The sequence below is a fragment of the Pleuronectes platessa genome, chromosome 13, assembly GCF_947347685.1.
Source record: "Pleuronectes platessa chromosome 13, fPlePla1.1, whole genome shotgun sequence".
NCBI classification, from domain to species: domain Eukaryota; kingdom Metazoa; phylum Chordata; class Actinopteri; order Pleuronectiformes; family Pleuronectidae; genus Pleuronectes; species Pleuronectes platessa.
The window spans coordinates 12,897,565-12,919,030 of NC_070638.1; the positions used below are offsets into that span (position 1 = coordinate 12,897,565).

General features: G+C 43.2%; 3 protein-coding genes across 3 annotated transcripts; 1 reads left to right on the plus strand and 2 right to left on the minus strand.

The window, feature by feature from the left end:
* Nucleotides 1-356: 356 nt before the first annotated feature.
* mul1a (mitochondrial E3 ubiquitin protein ligase 1a) lies at nucleotides 357-4,612 on the minus strand. Its single transcript, XM_053438414.1, has 6 exons — nucleotides 4,508-4,612; nucleotides 3,573-3,726; nucleotides 3,052-3,139; nucleotides 2,808-2,928; nucleotides 1,908-2,139; nucleotides 357-1,784 (listed from the first exon to the last, which is right to left on the minus strand). Exons 2-6 carry the CDS (start codon nucleotides 3,687-3,689, stop codon nucleotides 1,290-1,292), a joined length of 1,053 nt encoding a protein of 350 aa, XP_053294389.1. The 5' UTR covers nucleotides 3,690-3,726; nucleotides 4,508-4,612; the 3' UTR covers nucleotides 357-1,289.
* A 17-nt stretch (nucleotides 4,613-4,629) lies between these two features.
* Nucleotides 4,630-8,840, plus strand: alg3 (ALG3 alpha-1,3- mannosyltransferase). Its single transcript, XM_053438412.1, has 9 exons — nucleotides 4,630-4,857; nucleotides 5,795-5,894; nucleotides 5,995-6,142; nucleotides 6,301-6,461; nucleotides 6,599-6,719; nucleotides 6,828-7,033; nucleotides 7,229-7,304; nucleotides 7,553-7,698; nucleotides 7,801-8,840. Exons 1-9 carry the CDS (start codon nucleotides 4,677-4,679, stop codon nucleotides 7,979-7,981), a joined length of 1,320 nt encoding a protein of 439 aa, XP_053294387.1. The 5' UTR covers nucleotides 4,630-4,676; the 3' UTR covers nucleotides 7,982-8,840.
* A 579-nt stretch (nucleotides 8,841-9,419) lies between these two features.
* vwa5b2 (von Willebrand factor A domain containing 5B2) lies at nucleotides 9,420-21,162 on the minus strand. Its single transcript, XM_053438479.1, has 20 exons — nucleotides 21,024-21,162; nucleotides 19,894-20,109; nucleotides 18,773-18,998; nucleotides 18,484-18,641; nucleotides 17,826-17,957; nucleotides 17,601-17,725; nucleotides 17,329-17,505; nucleotides 16,518-16,628; nucleotides 15,628-15,830; nucleotides 14,572-14,686; nucleotides 14,165-14,350; nucleotides 13,871-14,087; nucleotides 13,478-13,785; nucleotides 12,946-13,183; nucleotides 12,510-12,857; nucleotides 12,283-12,420; nucleotides 11,521-11,643; nucleotides 10,783-10,894; nucleotides 10,243-10,366; nucleotides 9,420-10,148 (listed from the first exon to the last, which is right to left on the minus strand). Exons 1-20 carry the CDS (start codon nucleotides 21,160-21,162, stop codon nucleotides 9,420-9,422), a joined length of 4,125 nt encoding a protein of 1,374 aa, XP_053294454.1.
* Nucleotides 21,163-21,466: the final 304 nt, after the last annotated feature.

The window sequence follows — 21,466 nt, forward strand, 5'->3', positions numbered from 1 at the left end:
GTCTGTGCATGTGTGTGGGACCAATAAAGAAATCTGGAATCTGGAAACTATCTGGAATCTTTATCAAATCTATTCAGAATCTAAATGGAGTCCAATGAAAAACACTCAAAATATTATAACTTTCCTATTTACAAGAAACATGATGTGAACCATGTGAACTGCAAATTAAAAAGATCAAGAACCATTCATTCATTTTCTGCTTATCCACTATGAATCTGCATAATTTATATCTTGCATAATCTGTCACATGTTACATGGTATTATTATATAGGGCTGAAAAGTCACAATATTTGTTTAGCCATTCATCAGTTCACATTTTGTGAGTTGACCCTTTAAGAAACAAGACAAATTACAAATAATTTGTAACTCTGAAATGTTTATTTTATTTTCAAAGCCCTATTCGGGTTCATTGTAAGTTGCTTAAACGCATCTTGTCATCAATATCATCAATTCCTTCAAATCACCATGAAACCCTATATGCCGAGATGATCAGTTAATGGTGAGTACATTTTACAAACGTGTGTTGACCATGTTTACAATCAACATTGAGATGTGAAACTTCAACAGACAATGAAGTTTAAAAACAAAAAAATTGCTTTAAGCAAAATACAAACCGATTTCTAATAGTCTTGAAACTCAACTGACACAAGTTGAGGACATTTATCAGATTTCATGAAAACAAAGACTTGTTTACATGAAGTAAAGATATTTTGATGTATGTACAATTAATAATTCCCCAAACATTTTAAACACTCTCTCCGTTTGTAGTGCATTAATTAAACTTTAACATTTCGTCTCGGCCTTAGTTTTACCTTAGTTTCAGTTACTTCCTGTGAATCACAAATGTAAGTGAAACTGTCTGATACTAAATCTGAGTTACTCACGGGCAGACTTAAGCAATTCAGATACATACGGTACAGTCACTCTGAGACAGCAGCTGTCATATAAATTACCAAAATAAGGCACATACATACATAGGAAAATAAACATTTCTATTGCACAAATTTACACTTGCTCCTCTATGATTTTTAAATAATTTCTGATAAAAGTACTTCAATGTAACAGTGTAATGAACAAAGCTTTTGCACTATATCCTTAAAATTCACATTTGATCAGTACAAACATTTTGTTTTTTAAAGAATATTTTATTCTTGAAAATAAAGAAATCAAAGACTTACTTTTGCCCTTTTGTCACTGTTATTGCAGCAGTTTAGACCTATCAGGTGTAAAGCCAGTACAGTTTGTATGGTGGTTAACCCCCGCTGAGGTCACATGGTCCCACAGGGGCCTCAGACATGGTAGAGCGGCATCACTCTGCTGATGTCCTGTCTACAAATCGGGCATTGGCGGCGTGGAAGCGCCCGCTGGCAGGTGTGACAGCAGCACACATGCCCACAGTCCAGCAGAATACAGTTACGAGGCTGATTGAGGCAAATCACACAGGGATTCTCTACGCGTTCCTCTGCCGCATCCTGAGGTGCTTCGGCGCCCGCTACATCGGCCTGCCATCTCTCAAACTCCCTCCTCTCCTGCTCCCGCTGCCACTGAGCTTTTAGGTGGTAGTAGTAGCGTCGACCCACCCAGAGGACGACCATCGCCCCGACCAAAGCAGAGGTAATGGTCAGCGCCTTCCACCAAACAGCCACGTTCTCTTGGTCTTGTCGCAGGGTGTCAAAGTCCATGTTGCCCAAGAAGTACTGTGTACTATTGGAAGGGGGTCGAAGATTCAGGGTGCCGTCTGTGTCTAGTATCAACTCACCTACTCCTGTGAGAGTTGCACCCACCTGGGAAATGAAGGGGAAATTTGCTTACGGTATCGTGGAGGAAAATAGCAAAAAATATGATACTTTCTCCAGTGAATATTAATTATTTTCAGCTGCAGGAGCCATTTGTTAGTAACAACCAACCTTGAGCATTTCCTCGGTCTCCAGTTGCCCTTTAATTTTCTCCCCACTCAGGTATTGTCCTACGATGTCGCCCAGGCCGTAATTGAGCTGGTGAAACTTCTCGTGGGTAATCTCCATGTGGACTCCGGAAGCTTGCAGAGGACACAGGACCTTGACTGTGGTCTCATCCGATCCCACTAACACAAAGGGCACTGCATTCACTCTCTGGTGCAAGACCAGCTCACTGTCTGTCCTGCAAATGGTAGAAGGAGGGAAATGGGTCTGTTTAGTCAACATATAAGAGGATGAGACAGGATCAAGTAAACTGAGGATGCCTCATGTATATAAAGTACGACTCTCTGATGTTCAGTTTTCCAATTGTGAGCCAGTTTGGTTCTTATGGAGGTTGTGCAAATCTCAGGGTAATTTCAATGACACAAGACACTAAGTAGAAAGACAATAGTTGGATATGTAGCAGGATAACGAAAAACTCCACAAAATGTGGAGGGGGAGGGACATGAGTCAAGAAAGGATCTAGTACTTTTTTGGGGTTGAACCAGGAATTCTTCTATTCACTTTCTATAACATTGTTTTGTACAGTGTTTTTCAACCACTTTGTTAAGTTCAGAGGATAATTCCTGTATGTTATTTTTAAAACATCAGGCAAGATAAAATATTGATCTAGTGAGTACTAATGGGGTTTCACGATGGGACTGTTGGGACTTTGTGAAAGTAACATTCTAGTTTACAAAACACATGTATACTGTGGGCTGCACCTTCAGTAGTGGCAGCATGTTGGGGTATTGATGTTCTGTATCACAATACACAAAAAGTCTGAGAACATTAAGTTTACAATTTAAATAATTTGAAAGCTGTGAATAATGAATGAGTAGTCAAAATAAAATCATGTATTGTGCTCACCAAGTGCTTGAAAGGCCATTCCACACCAGCCTTTGTTGTTTCAACATTATTTTCTGCAACACGCCGACAATTTCTTTTTGGAAGTGACTTGTCAGAGGCTCGCCCACTGGCTGTACAGCACCTACACACACAAGCGCACACACACTTAATAGAGAATAAGAGGTGAAGAAAGTGTACATCTCTTACAGTGCACAAATATGGATCAAGTCTTGTCGGTATCAGAAAAAAGTGAGACCCCAATTACCTTCAATGACAGCGTACTGTAGACATGCTCCTGGAATTTCCTTCAAAATGTTTTTGAGTTTCCCATCTATGGTGAAATGTGGAGCTTCCTGACAACACAAGACACACACTATTTGTGTAAGCAGGACACACAGTGCAGCGGACAGGCTTCAGGTTCCTGTCACATTCTATTTTAATTAATTTCCTTCAAATTTTTGGGACAGTCTACTTCTTCAGTCCTCTAAAAATGAAAAATATATTTGTTCTCCTGCAAGTAGACACAGCTTCAGCTACAAGCCTCACTCTGTAATAGGTAACACCTGGCCTATGAGATTGGCTTCCTGTTTCAGAACGTTTTCAGAGACATTAGCAGAGTGCTGATCAACCTAAAGAGGATTTCAAGCTTGTGAAATATGAAGATCGTTTCAATGGTTAACACATAATCCCATTCCTACCTGTGGTTTAGATAGCATGAAAAACAGAAATAGTGATAAATTGCTAAATAAAAGCTTACGAAAAGTAATGAAATGTCACACAACTAACGTCAAGTCTCTCCACTGTCTTGCGGCTCTTCCTGTACAGATAGTAGAAGATGCCTGAGAGGGTGAGACTGGCCCCGAGACACACAACCTCTGGGATCCTCACAGCATATCCATCCATTGTCCCTGGCTCTCCTGTCCCTACTGTAGGAGCAGACCTGCACAAATGACCAGTAACAATATGAGTACATCAACTAATACAGGGATTCAGATTAATTGTCAACATCGCTTCTGATTGATCTTCTGTCGATCAATTAATCAACCACATATTATAGCTGTGGTCATGTAACAAACTAAGATAGAAAAACATCCATAAAAGTGATAAGTTGTACTTTTTTATACATGGGTTTTACATTTATGAATATTTAAATTATATTTATATAGCTATTATTACAAAAGATGTTTCTATATTCAGATTCTTTCAGGATTCTAGAAACACAATCAGATCTGGCTGTTTAAAAAAAAACGAATGAGGGATGTGCGATGGCTCTGAAGTGCAAATCACACAACACAACAACAATTCACAGACCACAACAACAAATCTTACAAAACAAACAAAAAATCACAGAACAACCTTCCCTTTCCATTTAACATAAATACTGTTGTTTTTTGTTGTTTTTTATTTGCAGTTGTGTTTTGCACCCCAGGAGCACCGTAGTAAAGAATTTGGTGTTTAAATTTTGACAAATCAGCAGCCACAGCTCTAAGACATTAATATTGATATTTAACTTTTAGTTATAATATACAGACAATCTTTAATCATTACTTTCATTTGTATCCTCTTTAAAATCCTGCAGAGCTACTCGCTAGCTACCGTTGCTGGAGCCTCAACAGCAGTGAACGTCCCCGTTGGCTGATCACGTGACCAGCAGCAGCACAATAATACAGTTGTGTTGTTGTGTTAAAGTGGAGGAGTCAGAATAACACGGTTGTTTCTACCTGTCAGAGAAAAGATGATCTCAAGTTGACATTATCGGCCTCACGGTGTCGTCCATGTCACGTGACGTCAGACAGGAAGCAGTTGATGTCACGTGACTAATTCTGCGCACGCGCACCACTGCGGCCTCCTCCTCCACTACACGTCTATCTGCTCGCTGCGCCGCCGAACATGGCAGGAGGTGTGCGGAGGAAGTCCCCCGGCGCCCCGGCCCCTCTGTGGGGGAAGCTCCAGACGCTGTGGCAGGACAAGCACCTGGTCCTGTTCAAGACGGAGTACACGCTGCTGGTCGTGTCCGTCCTGTGGCTCCTGGAGATCGGCATCAACGTGTGGGTCATACAGAAAGTGGCGTGTAAGTAGCTGCGTGGCTAGCTAGCATGCTACGGCGCTCGGTCGTTTGCCCGGACGGTTCCGAGCGCTAAGTAGCTAGCATTAGCATACCCCCCACCCAACCCCCAACTTCCAGTGCCACCTGTCAGAGAGAGTTTACTGTCCTTGCATGACCAAAGAGAATCGCCTGCTCTGCGCCGGTCATAATCAGGTTTAATCTCAAAACTGGAAACTTGTAGTGGCATGATCGTTTTTCACTTTAAGATCAGATAACATAATCCTGTATTAGTCCGACGATGGGGAAATTAGCCATATTACAGAAGCAAGAGTCAAAAGTAGGCCTCAGTAAGTAATAATAAGTAACATTCAATAATTGGGTGTAAGGACATTTTGAAAAAAGGATAGAAAAATATGAATGGAATAAATAAATAAAAATAATCTCCAAATCTCAAGTGAGGTCTATATCTTTGTTTGCTTTATTTTCTCTACAAAACTTAAAATTAATCAATGTACAACAACTTCAAAAAGAAACCAGCAAATATTCTAAGTTGAGAAGCAGGAGCCAGTGAAAGTTTGACATTCTTAGCATTAGCTGGTCCTCTCATGGCTGCTGTACATGTGCATCGTGCTAAAACAGTATGGAAGGACCAATTGGGAAATAATGGCTGATCAATCATTTAAATAATTTATATAGAAAATACCTGACATTGTAAAATACACTGAAATATGAATGAATGAGTGAAGTTGTTGACAAACAATCTATTGGGTTTCAAGAAGTTGAGTTTGAAGTTTTTGGAGAGTTCCTATAGAGATCCCATCCAGTGCATTTAATATAAATAACAACTCATTTAGCTGCAGCCCCTGTCCGTACAATGTGTCGACGCATGTTACACAAATCCATGTATTTATGTAATCAATGACCAATCAGCCCTAATGATCCCTGATCTGTATTCTTGCAGACACTGAGATAGACTGGAAAGCCTACATGGATGAAGTAGAGGGCGTCATCAATGGAACATACGACTACACTGAGCTTAAAGGAGACACGGGTCCCCTGGTGTAAGTTTCACAGGTCTACAGTGCTGTTGATGCTCCGCCTTGTGTTAAGATGTCATGTGCATGAAGGATTCTGGGAATAATTTGCGCCTTGTTGTTGCAGGTACCCGGCTGGCTTTGTCTACATCTTCACTGCTCTTTATTACATCACCAGCCACGGTGTGAACATACGGCTGGCTCAGTACATCTTCGCTGCTTTCTACCTCATCACGCTTCTGCTGGTCTTCAGGATATACAACCGCACTAAGAAGGTCAGAACGTGGTTGTGTGAAGAATTATTACAGCAACACACCACTAAGTTAAATATGATGCTGCTAATGTTTGTGTAGCCAGTGGATTATGTGAGGCTGTTCTCTTGTAATTTAGATTTGTAAGTTGTATAAACAAATGTGGTTCTTTCTTTCTCCAGGTTCCTCCCTATGTGTTCTTCTTTGTGTGTTGCGCCTCCTATAGGATCCACTCCATCTTTGTGCTGCGTCTCTTCAATGACCCAGTGGCCATGATGCTGCTGTTTGGAGCTGTCAACCTCTTCATGGATGGATACTGGACCGTGGGATGTGCCATATACAGGCAAGTGTGGACTCTTCTAATGAGAAGTCTTTCTCTGTTATCCAAGAGTAAAATGTACACAGATGTGATGTGAACTTTTTTTGGTTATGTGTTACACGAGGAAATTACAACTTCATCTTTCTCTCTCTCTCTGACAGTTTAGCAGTGTCTGTGAAAATGAACGTGCTTCTGTTTGCCCCCGGGCTACTTTTCCTCCTCCTGTCTGAGTTTGGTCTAATCAGGACAATCCCCAAACTTTCTCTGTGCGCAGGAATACAGGTTACTATCCCCTATAAAAACATTCGGTACCATATAACTAGCATAACCACATTTTCATGTTAAATGTCTTCAACGTCATCATTTAATGAATCTGTCCTGATTTCACAGTTTTTGCTCGGCCTTCCTTTTCTCATGGAGAATCCCAGTGGTTACCTGAGCAGGGCTTTTGATCTTGGCCGTCAGTTCATGTTTAAGTGGACGGTGAACTGGCGCTTCCTGCCCGAGATGCTCTTCCTGAATCGCAACTTTCATTTACTCCTCCTCGCTGTCCACCTGCTCGCCCTGCTGCTCTTTGCTTTCCGCCGGTGGAAGAGGTGAGAGACTGACTTTCCGGTTAACTTAATTGTTGGTTTTTTGAGATGGGATCAAATCTTTGGTTACATTTGGGCCAGTTTTAGTTACACAAGATAGCAGGCATTGGTTCAGTCAGTACTTGATGTCATGGATGCTTATGCTAGGTTTCTATATATTTAGAATAATAATTTAATCTGTATTTTCTGTCTTAACAGGCCAGGTGAGAGCATCTTCGATCTTCTCAAGGAGCCTGGCAAGAGGAAAATCCCTCCTCAGGAGAATTCTGTGGATCATATCCTTTTGTTTCATTTTGAATATATTACCATTTGAAGAAAATTGATCCTTAAAGGACACATTGAGATCATCATCAGTATCATTATTACTGACTGTTAAATGTTTCTGAATGATATTCCTGTGAGGGTACAATCACACATACGCAAATGTAGGCCTCAGGAGGCAATTATTATTCAGCTTCATTTGCGTATGTGTGAAGGTGCCCTAATTCACCGGCTTCTGTGTCAGACCTTAACAGACAAGCACAGATAGTACTGATTCTGTTCACCTCTAACTTCATCGGCATGTGCTTCAGTCGCTCGTTGCACTACCAATTCTATGTCTGGTACTTCCACACACTGCCTTTCCTGCTCTGGAGTGGTGGAGTCAAGAAGCTGGCCCATCTGCTCAGGTAAGAGGAAACCTTGATGTTTACAAAAAAGTTTCAATTTCGACAAGATAACCAAACACTCGGCCACATGTCAATGCTTCCTCTTTCTATCCCTATGTGTAGGGTCCTGATCCTGGGTCTGATCGAGCTTTCGTGGAACACGTACCCCTCCACCAACAGCAGCTCAGCCGCCCTGCACGTCTGCCACCTCATCATCCTCCTCTGTCTGTGGCTGGCTCCGCCCCTGCAGTCAGCCCCCGCAGAAAACCCACAGGACAAACCTGTTAAGGACAAACGTCAGTGAGCCACGGCCTGATTGGAGCAGACGTCAGAATACAGTCAAGACTGCTGCCGACAGCCGTCATCCCCCCTCCTCTCTTAGCCCCTCCAAACACCGGTGCACGGGGGAGGTCACTGGGGAGGTCACTGGGGTAGACTGTTTATACGAGGAAAAAAGGAGCAATTTGATGCTTCTCATCTCCACTCGCTGCTAAAAGTGAATGAAGCAAACATGTGGGTGCAGATTGAAGACAGACGCCTACGCGATGAAATGCGATGTAGTCGTGTCTTGTAGTTAAGGAGATGAAAAGTGAAAGAATTCATGGATTCTCAGGTTTCATTATCAAATACATAATAAGAAGAGAGGAGTACAGTACAAAGAGGAAAATGTGAACGTTTTTGTGTGTGAAAAGGATTTATTACATATACTATATTTCTACTCGGTAAGTTAAAGGTACAGTCACACATAATTGGACAGTCCCAATCATTATTTCTTCTGAGATGCTCTAATATTTTCAAAGTCATTTAATGAGGCACAAATAAGAAAACAAATTGTATTTATGAAAGCAGTATATTGAATTTATTTATTTATATCCCATAGAACTTTTACTAAGAATGTATTGTATATCGGGCAGAAGATTTTGGCATTTTCACTTGCCACAGTAAATTCTTTATTTTCCAGTACAAGGCCAAAACTCTTAAAATACTGATGTTACAAGTGTGTACAACAAAGCTATTTGTCTGATTTGTTGATTCATCCACTGTTGTGTGTGTGTGTGTGTGTGTGTGTGTGTGTTCCCAAAATTAATCATTGCATATGTACATTTAATGTGAAAAGTTTGCAGTAGACTGAACATTTTATATTAAACTGAGATACCACTTCACCGTGATGCTGTTTTTTGTTTTCATGGATTTGGTTCAAATGCCAAAAAATAGTTAAATTCCAGCATTTTTGTATTTCCCATCAATAAGTAAATTATTTAAAGTAATATTTCTGTAGTTTATCAAATAATCATCCTGATGATGAAATTTCCATGTGACACTCACTGATAATGAAGTAAGAACATACAGACGGGAAGCTTCAACTTATACTAACAAAAGCTCATTCAGGTGATCAAGGCATTCTTGTGATTGCATAAAGTATTTTTTTTGACAAAAGGCCATGTGTCTGATGTCAGGTAAAGAACATTTTACATTAATATCAGTTCTCACATCAGAAAATATATCCATCCATCCATCCATTATCAATACCACTTATCCTTTGAGATACAAGTGGGGCTGGAGCATGTCCCAGCTGACATTGGGCGATTGGCAGGTTACACCCTGGACAGGTCGCCAAAGGGCCAACATACATAGACAAGTACATCACAAGGACATTCACACCTATGCCACTTTAGAGTCATTGATATGAAGTGAGTATGCAGATTAATAGATTTGGCTCAGTTCCCTCTGAGGTGATTGTCTCACATGTTGTTGGGATTGTAACACAGCATGTTAAGTTTGATGTTCTCGTCCCAGTGGCGCAGCAGCAGGAACAGCTGTCTGGCAGCTCCCTTCAGGCCTGCCAAGTCCACTCCTTCAGGCAGCGCCTGGCAGCGCAGCCAGAAGTCCGCTTTTGCTGCCACCAGCTCCCACTCCATGAAGTAGCCGGCACAGCGGTGCTCGAGCCAAGCGAGCGCAACAGCTGTGGCCCAGCTCGAGCCCTCCAGGTCCTCTAGGGCCAACTGGCAGCTCACTTGGAGGTCAGCTGGATCTACTGAAGAGCCCTCATATACGTCTGTCTCTGATCCGCGACCGCTATCGGCCTGGCCGTACCTCTGACTCTGGTAGAGGCCTTCCTCGAAGCTGGGGAGGTCAGGGTGTGAGGTGACATGGTCTCGGTCAGACAGGTGTCTCCGGCGAAGCCTTGGTTCCAGCATCAGAGGAGTGTCGTCTGGAGTGTGGTGGAAGGGAGGTACAGTTTTGGCAAAGACGCAGTAGGTAGGAGAGGAGGTAACATTGTGACTGGAGGGAGGCTTTGCAGATGTGGATAAAGACGGAGCACTGGGAGATGCACAACGGAAAGGTGGGCTGAGGCTGCGGCGGTGGAGGCTGTATGGTGAAGCCCTATTGAGGCGGTCCAGGGGGATCTGGACACAGTTTGAGTAGGTCTCTGTCAGCAGAAAAGCTCCAGAAGCCAGCTGCAGATGCACCTGATCAGACACCACGTGGACATAAATTACAAAATGTGCTTGCATGCTTGTGTGTATTGTATACATGTATACTGTGTGTATCTACACAGCTCACCAGGGGCAGGTAGTCCGGTGCTGCAGTTTCAGGCTGTGTCTCAGTCTCTGGAGACAAACAGTGAGACTTGAGAGGGACCTGCTTTCCTGATGAGATGGAGGACCTGAATCTGCTCAGGGGGAACCTGGAACAGAAAAGAGGTGGGGATTTAAATGTATCTCCATTTGGACGTAAATAAAATATACGTCTATTATAGAGAGTACCTTAAACTACAAAGAAACATAAGCACAAACACAGTTTGATACTAAAGTCGTAAACCTTCAAAAAGACAAAAACACTGGTGCCCAAGGCAGTGGCTTATTTAGATTTTTTCTAAATCAGAGGCCACCATTCCTTGTTTACTGTTAGCTCTTTTCTTTTAAGACTACTGACAGGACATGGGCCTTTCAGGGTCACTCAGATGTCAGCTGGGGTCAGTGCCCCCCTGACCCTCGATCCGCCCCTGGTCCAAAGGACGATCACCACACATATAAAAACTAGTCAAATTCAACATTCGAGAGTTTCGCTAATATTTGTAATTTATTTGTTTTAAATGTTTACCTGGATCCAAAGAAGCTTTCCATTGACTTGCTCTCTATGGATCGCTGTGAGCGAGTGCTCGATGCGCCTGATATTGCCGGGGCTGTAGCAGAGTGGCAGCTACCCCCTACACCTGAGACAGCAGCATGGAAAAAAACATTGAACAGTATTGTTTCATCAGAAAACTTTTAAAGTAATGTGTTCTGGATGGATTTAAAGGTACAGTTCACCCAAATGACAAAAAAACAGATTTTAGTTGAATTAGAGCAGAAACTATTATTATTATTGTTATTGTTATTTATTTACGACATTTTCAATGCCATGATTACACAAACTAAATTCTCAAGGTACAATCATTCAGAGTAATCAGATATCAGCATGACTAAATATGACTCAAGGTAAGGGAGAATAGATGTTGGGTTATTTTTGCAATTTGGGTGAATTGATCCTTTAAGAACTATGTCAGGGAACAATGATATGTCGGGGAGAGTATTTCTTCTTTTCTTCTTCCATACAGACTCAGCTACAGTAGAATGTTCAACCGGCTTTCTGCTAAGACGCCTCTAACCTTGGGACTACGCTGCACTGGATGGTGTTTTTTTCACTGAGCAGGTTCGACAGCAATACTTACTAGAGTCCCAGGATGTAAGGCTACATGGTGAGGCAGGACTGTCACCTCTGTCTGAGAGATACAAAGATTGTTGATGACCTAAAGTCTTAACAACAGAAATGGGTGGTGGTATCATGCGATGTGTTTACCTGTAGAGTTCCAGTTGTCGTCCATCTCCTCACTGTCTCTACTGGAACGCCGTCGGCCCAGACCCACAGAATAGGTCTGCCTGTGGCTATCTGACTGTGAACTCCTGTTCCCGGAATGCATCCCTACACACACACACACACACACACACACACACACGCACACACACACAAACACACTTTTTACTTCAGTAGCGGATCGAGTTTTTTTTTACTGAGAGGCTATAAAGGGGCCAATCATATTCACAGTTCCTGATGCAGTAGCTTTAGCTCTGGATAAAGCACAATGTGTAGGCCGACTTAAAAAAAAAAGCTTGGAAAATAAAATGCATCAAATTATTAGTTATATCAGTAACTGGCACTCCAGGAACCAATCAGAACTCAGTTGGGGCCATTGCCCCCTTTGACCCGCCTCTTGATCCGCCCCTGACCTCATATGAAATCTGTGTATTACCCTTTTATTTTATTTGATCAGATTGAAATTACAGGCATTGCAAAGACAATACGTTGTATTGTATGGTGCATTATGGGTGTTCTAGTCTCTATAGAAATCAATAGTAAAGGTACACTGGGGACTCACAAGAGACAGATATATATGAATAATTTTGTTAGAAAACACCTTTCACAGCTCCAAAGAACATCAGACAATCACAATCGCACACTTGTACTTGTCATGAAATATACACTAAAGTCTTGTGGTTGAGTGCCCCCCCCCCCCCCCAAAGTATATAAAATATTTTTTAAAGATAATAACTTGTGGCACACCTGTGTTTTTGACATCCATGCTGTCTGGTAAGCCTTTGTTGGTGTTGCTGTCAGTGGTAGAGAAGGCTGTGTACATGCAGATGATGTTACAGTTCTTGCTGGTCTGGATTGCCTTCATACGGTATCGCTTAGCTGAGCCTTAGGAACAATCAAATACAATTACATTATTATTTATATTAGTTGGGAGAAAGATCATGCTGTAGGAGAAATCATTAGTAAAATCTCACCATGTCCACTGTCGCTCTCCTTCTCTGCCATCTTCTCAAAGTCTCTTATAACCGAGCGAGCTGTCAGTTGGTGAATGATCTCCTCCCACGGATCTTCCCCTCTTCCTTCTTCCCCTCCTCCTCCTCCCTCTCCCTCAGCTCCTCCTGGTGTATCCTGGCCCTCAGGGTTCCAGAGCTGCCCCAGGTCAACACTGACCTCCCAGGACACAGGCCTGCCGCTGAGCACGCCGTGAATGAGCGAGCGGCACTCACCTGGAGGAGGATCCTCCAGGTGAGCTGCAGAGAAGAGGTACTCCGGATCTGTGAAGCTGTCCCAGTCCAAAGGAGAGGCGGGGAACAGGAGTCCATCTGAGGGTCAGAGTGACAGAGTGAGCAATAGAAATTAGATGGAGGAAGAATATGAAGCATGATCCTGTTTTTCTCAGTAGCGTCTTACTGGAGTCAGTGAGGCTTCTGCGGGACAGTGTCCCTCCTGATGGGGGCTTCGTCTCCCCGTCACTCTCGTCCAGCCTCCCTCCCAGCGTCTGGTCGAAGGAGACCCTCTCCAGAGCTCTCCGCAGGCGATGCATCTCCAGCTCGCCTTGGGGGGACGAGAAACTTCGTGCCGCCATAGTTGAACGAGCCAAAGCTTTTTGTCTCCTACGAGGTTCCTCACCTCCATCCAGGCGCACAGTCTGGTTGCAGGACAGGGAAAGTGTTGAAAGTATGAAAAGCAAAGCAGACTTTCTCAACAGCAACATATGTTGATGTTAGTGTTTTCGGCTGGCACTGTTTCTATTTGTGAAATTTTGATACTTCGTGAACCGTCCTGGAATTTCTACCCACAAAAAGAAAATTCTATTAATTTAGACGACCAATAGTTTAATGACGATATTTTCTCATCATACTATTTTAAATTGCTGGTGTTGATATCTTTCCACGGCCTAAGTTGAAGCTAATTTGTGTGAATCTGTTACACTAAATCTCACCTTCTTTGCTCCATTATCAGGGGTTTCAAGGGAGAGGTTTTGTTGCCATGCAGCGTCGGCCCACCGAGACAAGGATGATCTCTTATCCAGAGGCGGGATCCTCTCAAGGCCTTGGGGTAAAGACCCTGTGTCCAGCAAGGAATCAGAGGACTGAGGGTCGGGCAGAAACACCGCCCCTGCTGAGTGGGACTGCGTCTGTAGACTCTGCTCACTGCTGAGAGAGCAGCGAGTGAGGACGTACTGCTCCTGGATGTAGGAGCTCTCCTGGATCCTCCTCCTCACATCACTGGACCTGTTTAGTTCCACACCTGGCATGGAGGAAGGCCAGATGTTAACCACGTGGACATAAAGTGACCAGCAGACAAATGGATGCTCCACAGATGTGTGACTGACCTGGGCTGGTGCCAGGGTCTGTGTCTTTGGCACAGGAGAACTCAGTGGAGATTTCTCTGGAGATCTCCCTCAGTGCCTCCTCCAGGTCGGCTCCTTCTGCACACGCCACCACAGGCATTAGTTCGGAGCGCGAGGGAGGCGAATGCTCGTCATTTGATTGGCCGAAAACCGAACCAGTGGAGCCTCGGCTCACACTTTTATAGCCTCGTCCTTGAGTCTGTAAAATAAGACATTTAAATTAGAAATGCACCGAGAGATACAAAGACTGACTTTAAAAGAAATACTGCTGTATACCTCAGTCTTTTTGGATTTGAAACCTGTCATATCGTACAGCGTGCAATATCCAATGAGACGATTGCCAGTGTAGAGTGGAGGGATTTCATTGGGTGAAAGAAGGGCCTCCATGTTGTCTGGCAGGTACCAGTCAATCCGAACGTCAGTCAGCACCGGTTCAAAGGCCTTTTTCAGAGACTTGATAAACTGAGGAGGGAAATTGCACACAATATTCTTTTTTACCTGAACACTGTGATGGAGGAAATATTCAGGTTGTTTCAATATCTTGTAGTCACTCACTTTTCACCACTGCTAATGGAACACAAAATGATTAAAAAAAAACAAGCTTTGTCCAGTATGTTTATGCCAATAACTGTTATGCACTTCACATTTTCTCCAGTAGGTGACAGCCTTGCAGCGCTACTGACCTTGGGCTGGAGTCTCTCCTCATCATCTAAGAACTCTGTGGTGCCGCCTGTTAACTTGGCCACGCCCTGCAGGAGTCGCCTGCAGACTCGAGGACCCAGGCCCAGACCGAAGCATCTGCAGAGAGGTGAAATAATTTATATACTTAAAATGTTCAATCACACACCCTGTGGGTGCACCGTACGTGAAGCATGTCTTTTTCTCTCACTTGGATTTCTGGGATTGGAACTCGGACCCTAACCCCGAAGGCCTACAGAGGCTTCCATATGTCACTCAGGTGTGTTCAGACTGGTGTTGGGGCTCTCAAAGGGATCACAAGCAATTTGGCTGATTGAGAGTTTGATGAGAAATTGTGTGTGGTCTCTGAAAATGTCTGGATGGTTATATACTGATTGAACATTATAGATACGAAAACAGAAAACCAATACACCACAACTCAAAGAGAGCTGTAGAGCTGTAGTTAGATGGCAACGTGATTTGCATTCACTGAAATTAGATGCATCACAAGAGATGGATTTTATGCAGGACAGCCAGAATTCAGTGGAGAAAGTCAGTCGTACAAGAGAATACTAATGAAGGATAAATAGAGTTATTGTGCAGTGCTGGAGGGCCTTGGGGAAACCAGAGGGGCGTGACTCTCACTGCAGAGGAGAGCACTTAACGGGATTACTGGGCGTGCCTGAAAATACCTCAGCCCTTTCTTTTCTTTCTTTCACAGTGCTTTGCTCTCAATTTTTCAAGATCACAGTTTGCTTGTGTCCCTCTGTCCTCCGTCTCGCTGTCCCCATCCTCTTGCCTCTCCTCCCCCACATTGTGTCTCTGTCATATTTATCTGCCCCATCTGCCTGCACTCAGCGGACTCCATTCCTCTCTGCTTCCCTGTCACCCTCAGTGATCTAATGTCTGATAACATGGCAGCCATAGGATAAATATTTGCAAGCTAGTTGTTAGAGTAAACATCCCTCATGTGTGATGATGACATCCTCCTGAAACCTCCCTGTCCTGTTTTGCACAGATGATTTCCAGGTTTTAAACAGATTAGTTTCAGGGCCTCGTACCTGCCAGCGCACGTGTTTCTGCGGACCAGCTCCAGCACTTTGGCCACATTACCAATGGACCCATCTGTGATGATGAAGACCTGGCGAGGATAGGAGCGCTGCATGGGCTGCTGGTACACCCAGGACAGTGCCCCCAGGAGGTTGGTGCCCCGCATGTCAGCTCTCATCCTTTGGACATATTCATAGGCCTGCATGAGAGTGACCTGTGTGCAAACGAGGAGAGCAGAGATGCAATCAGAGCTACGGTAGCGCGGTGATGGGAGGAGCGCGCGTCGGAGAGAACACCTGTCCCACCGCATGATGCTGCCTGTGCAAACATCACCCGTGTTGTTCGAGATAAATTCACTGTTTGATATCAGATGCCCCAATTACCTCGCGAGGGTAGCAAAGAATTTAATCATCGCTCGTCTAATAAAGCGAGAGCAAACACACACACACATTAGCACCTGCCCTGACACTGCCGCAAATCACACTGTGGACAAACACGGCTGACAGGAGCGGAGATGGAGGGGACATCTCCTGCCTCCGTTAAAGTGCATGAAAGGTCACCATATGGCGAGGAGTATGTGCAAAGACTGTTTGTTCTCGCGGCCCCTGGTCTGGATAAAACCTGATACTCTGCTACTAAGGCAACCCAACGAACTGACCTATGCCTGATTAGAGAGGGGACAAAATAGAACACATGGTTGAACAACACGCTTAAAAAAACATCTGCTTTCACGCAAGATGAGCCAAATGCCCCGTGTAGTATCTTTTACTGGAAACACCGCGATTCACATGTAAATGTTGCAATTATGTAATATACAAGTTTATTCTGGTGAAAATCCTCTAAAGAAGGTTTTCAAATTAATCTCCGAGGTGAGAGCTACAGGTGATGGTGTGAAGCTCACATCAGTGCAGAGCTTGCTGGAGGTGAACAGGGGCTTGATGGTGGTGCCAAAGCCCACGATGTTGAGAATGGTGCCGAAGGGGAGACTCTTCAGTGCCACCACCATGGCCTCCTGTGGAACCGAGAGGGAATAATCAATCTATGCACCTAAATCTAAAAACTAAACTTGTTTAATTTCATTTATAAATCTAACCCTAACCCATTTTTAATGCAATAGAGACAGTGTTTGTTAATCAGACAAAATCTGTAAATAAGCCAGAGTGATGTGTGTCCCTAGCCAGTTTTTACAAGGCATTTGAAAAAAAAATAAACCAATGACCTATCTTATATAATTACAAATATCTATGGATATTTCATGTGGAAGATACATACCATCAACACAAACTGTTAAATTGAAAACACTACTATAAAGCACACAAACAACACAACAAGTTTTAATAAGTAAATAAATGCATCAATGCTGGAATAATTAATAGATACATTTTGATATGGAATGTTTGTATTTCTAAATTAATTTATATAAGATTAAATACATAAATATAGAAATGAATGAATGAATAGATAAATAAACGCAGAAGTAAATAAATGTAGTAATAAATTAATAAATAAGATACAGTAAAGGCCTTTTTCATTGGAAACTGTTTTTATCTTTTCATTTATATATTTAACAACTCATTTATTTATTTACTAACTCTGCTGCACAACCCAGTCCCCTCTGATGTTTCCCCTTGATGCCCCACCACTGCTGTCCTGCTGCATCACAATCTGACTCTGGTTCCTTTGTGTGTGTTTTCGTCCTGGCTGCAGCCCACCTTAACACGATGGATGTTGGTGCCACTCATGCTGCCGCTGCGGTCCACGAGGAACAGCAGCTCTCTGGTGGCCTTGTGCAGCTCCAGAGGTTCACGCAGCAGGTCAGGACAGAAGTTGAGCATCAGGACAGGGCTACTCAGAATGTCCTTGTGGTGCCGCTTCCTCACAAACTCCAGCTGCAAGTGGAGCATAAGAATGGCAGCGTTTAGCACACATGTGGGCAGATACATGTGTGAGATGTGAAAAACAAATCGGGCGAGGATGCACCGACCTTCCTCTCGGGCTCTGAATCTTTGCGGCTGCAGCGGATGAAATCCCGACGGGAACTGATCAGCTGCTCATACTGGCTGAAGGACAGTCTGCCTCTCTCTAAGATGACCAGTGGGCTGTGAGGTTCTGTGAAAGGGTTTCAAGGTGAAAGATTTCTGAATAACGAACAGAAACTGAGCAAAAGAGAAAGCACAGTCATTGTAGTGGATTAGTTGCCATTGCTCACCACTGAGGTGCAGAATGATCTCTATGTGTCTGTCGTATGGATGCTCCTGAGCCAAGGTGATGTAGGTGGCAGAGGCACTTTGGGCGCTGGGGTCTGCATCTGCCCTCAGAGCGTGAGTGGGGCTCTCCAGCCCTGCAAATCGGTTAAGGAACAAAACAAGAGAAGCAAATAAATATATGTTTGCCAGTTGAGTACAGATTCATTATTATTTATTGTTTTCACACTGATCTATTTGTTGGTTTTTATTTGTTTGTGAACAGGATCCCTAGACAGATCACTACAAAAACCTAATGGAAGGTTAAATTATGGTTCAGGGAAGAACCAACAATTTTGGTCTAGACCTAGATCAGGGAAACGGATCCACACATTTATTTTGTCACCCTCTTTAATAATTTGAAATGGTGCATTTTGACATTTCCGCTGAATTCCCAGGAACACATTGATTAATTTTAATGAAAAAAAAGGTCAACTGATATCTATGAATGTCAGTCATTGGTGCAGCTTGATTGAATTTAGGATGACTGTTGGGCCTTTGTGAATTTATGCACACTACTGAGTGCCATTCTAGTTTTGCTATGAGATCCACTATTCTAACATTTCACAATGGCTGTGTCGAGATCCACTGAATCAATCTTATTTGGGAGGACAGGCAGTGTACCGGCCAGCAGGCAGGCCCCTCTGACAAGCAGCTGGAAGTTGAGTTCATAAGGTGCCAGGTTGGCAGCTGGACTGGTGAAGATGGCGTGGGCACACTGCTGCTCGGAGTCCAGCACACGGTCCTGTTTTCCTGAGGTGGCACCAAAACAGCTGGTTGCTCTAAGGAGGACAGTGATGTAGATCATTTAGTATAAAATTATACAGCAGTCAGTTTGTAATACATATAATTTATTAGAATGAGAGCGTGTCAGGTTGAGTAGTGTTGCCACATGTAGTGGTGACATAAATACCCTGTTTCTTCTAATTTCCCCCCAATTTCACTCTTGCTCTGGGTCATCTGGCCAGTGACGACTGGAGTCAGTAATGAAGGGTAGACGATGTGGATCGCTCCATTTTCTAACGTGGGGAGTTCGAGTGTGGTGCTTATGATAATGGAAACTATATCCATGGGGCTGATGAGCCCTGTGCCCACGATGAAGGTGGTTCTCTCAAGGTCTTCGTCCAGGATGAGATGCCCTAAACACATGCACTCGGTTACTTAGATGACGAAACAACGGAAACAGACAGAGAAGCAAATAGACTCTTGTCTTGAAAAGTGAACATGCTAAATCTGCAAACGCATCCCATGTCCATGGTTTCACTGTTTCCACTAAAATACTGTGCACATCCAGCTGATTTATGTCTGTGCTATAAGTGAACGCTGGTTCATCATTAGGCAGACGGCCAAAGCTCTTTGCCTCCCTTGTCTGTCCTTTCTATCGTCAGTGAGGCTAACTCAGGACAGAGCTGGGACTTACTGCAGCTGCACTGAAAAGAGAAAATATATCAACTCTGAAAAAACACTTAAATTGATAAATCATCAATTTAAAAAAAAAAATGACAGTTAGCAATTGTGTTAAATTATTTGTTGTAAGTTGAACAAACTTTAATTCATCGGATGGTTAACAATGGAGGTTATTTTTTAAGTTGGTCCAACTATTGTCTTTTTTTCAGTGTGTATGATGTGTACATGCTACAACCAGATCATTATAGTGATCGCTGCAGTCAACAACAGTTAAACCAGTGGTTTAAATTATTTGCGTTGATTTGTTCAACTACAGTATTTACTTCTAAGTTGATCACTTATTATTGATTTTTCAAGAATATTTCAAGTACATAGAAGTCAATGCATTCATCCATTCAGATATTCCTCCTCAGTGAAAAATGTGTGCTCCCAGTATCCATTAATGTAATAGGCTGATTACTGCTCCATGTGACTTATTTATTAGTCATCTAGCTGAGGAAAATAGGCAGCCCAGAAATGTCAATGTTCAAAATGAATGTGTGTCTAATTTCTTATTTGTGAATATACGGCCACTTGATAAAAGAATTTGTTCTCCCTTCACTGCATTCCTCTGTCCTCCCTCCTCACCGTTGGTGCACTGAATGTCGTGGCTGGAGCCGCCACAGCAGCCCCACTCCCGGCCGTTCCCGCAGTGGCCCTCAAGACCGGATGAAGGGCAGCAATCCAAACAGCAGTCCTTCAGCTTCCCTCGGCTCTGTATCTGGACGGCCACCAGTCGACCCGCAATGGAAGCCTCGAAGTCCACCACAACCTCCCTCTCCCCTAGAGGGTACACGAACACCCCTGCACGCACATGACCGAAAATGTTCAACAAACAAAACAAAGGATTTCAGATTCATGCTTCACTTTTGAAACTGATTGAACTACACGACATGCTGGAAGTTCAATAGAAGCTAAAACTCTGCCTTGCTTTTGACTTTCTTGAAGGTTTTTAATTGTTGTCGATTGGACAGAAGCCTTCACCAAATGTTAATATAAGCGCTAACATGCCAGCATAGCAGTCTAATTTATTTTGGTAGTAACTAAACTTTTTTAAAGTTCTACTTAAAACTTTTGTTTTTCAAATCTCTTGTCTTGGTAATCTTATGATGAGTGTATCTAGAGATCATCTTTCTCGTTTCTTCAAAGCAAAGATTGTTCCAGCTGTTAGGTATCTCTTCCCCTACAGTGTATGCTGAACAGATTCTTCCTTCGAGAGTTAAAAGGACCGAGGCTGATCCTCCTGGGTCAGTTTTTGACTCCACATTTAACAATCTAAAGAGTGAAAATTCTGAATGTTGCATGTTCTTTTTTATGCCAATGACACCTTGTTATATCTTCAGGTAAAGCCAGTGATGCTTTACACTAAATTGTGTATATTACGACATAATCAATAAATCAAAGTTCAATCTATTCCTGATGCAATATTACAGTATCAGATGATCCTGAGCTGTCAGTTGAAAATTCTAGAGCCTTAACTGAAGCTGACTGCTGTTTTGAGGATAAACTGGTTAACTGCTAATGGGGCAATTTTGGGGTTCAGTGTCCTGCCCAAGGATACCTTGGCATAGGGACTGAAGCATCACAGGATCAAACCACCTTGTGCTTTCTGGATGTCCCACTCTACCTCCTGAGCCACCACCGCCCAATACAATTCATCTCAAAATACAGTTGCTGAGGTTATTACCTGTTCCTAGAGGGAATCACCCCGTACTCACCATCTACAGACTCTACGTCAGCGTTGGCATAAGTGAGGTTTGCGGTGATGCCCAGGGAGCAGCCGTTGGCGCAGGACTTGATGCAGGAGGCCTTGAGCAGCAGTGGTTCCCATGAAGAGCGGTTTCTCAGTCCCACCATCTTTTCAGGGGCACGGACAAGCCTCTACTGCACCGGCTGCATGAGAACACAGGTTCACAGACCAGTGACATGAACGGGGAAATGTGAGTGTGCATTTAAATTCTCTCACTTTAAATTCAGTGCACAATCTTAATGATCTTTGCAAATGAATAGGTGTCCCGAAGAAGCAAAGCTGAACAAATTAGACCTGAGATTTATGGTGCATTGCATGAAAAGATTTATAAACGTCCATTTGATATTAATTTCTCTGCATACGTGCCTCCTGTATTTATACTTACATGTACACATCAGCCCTTGGACATGT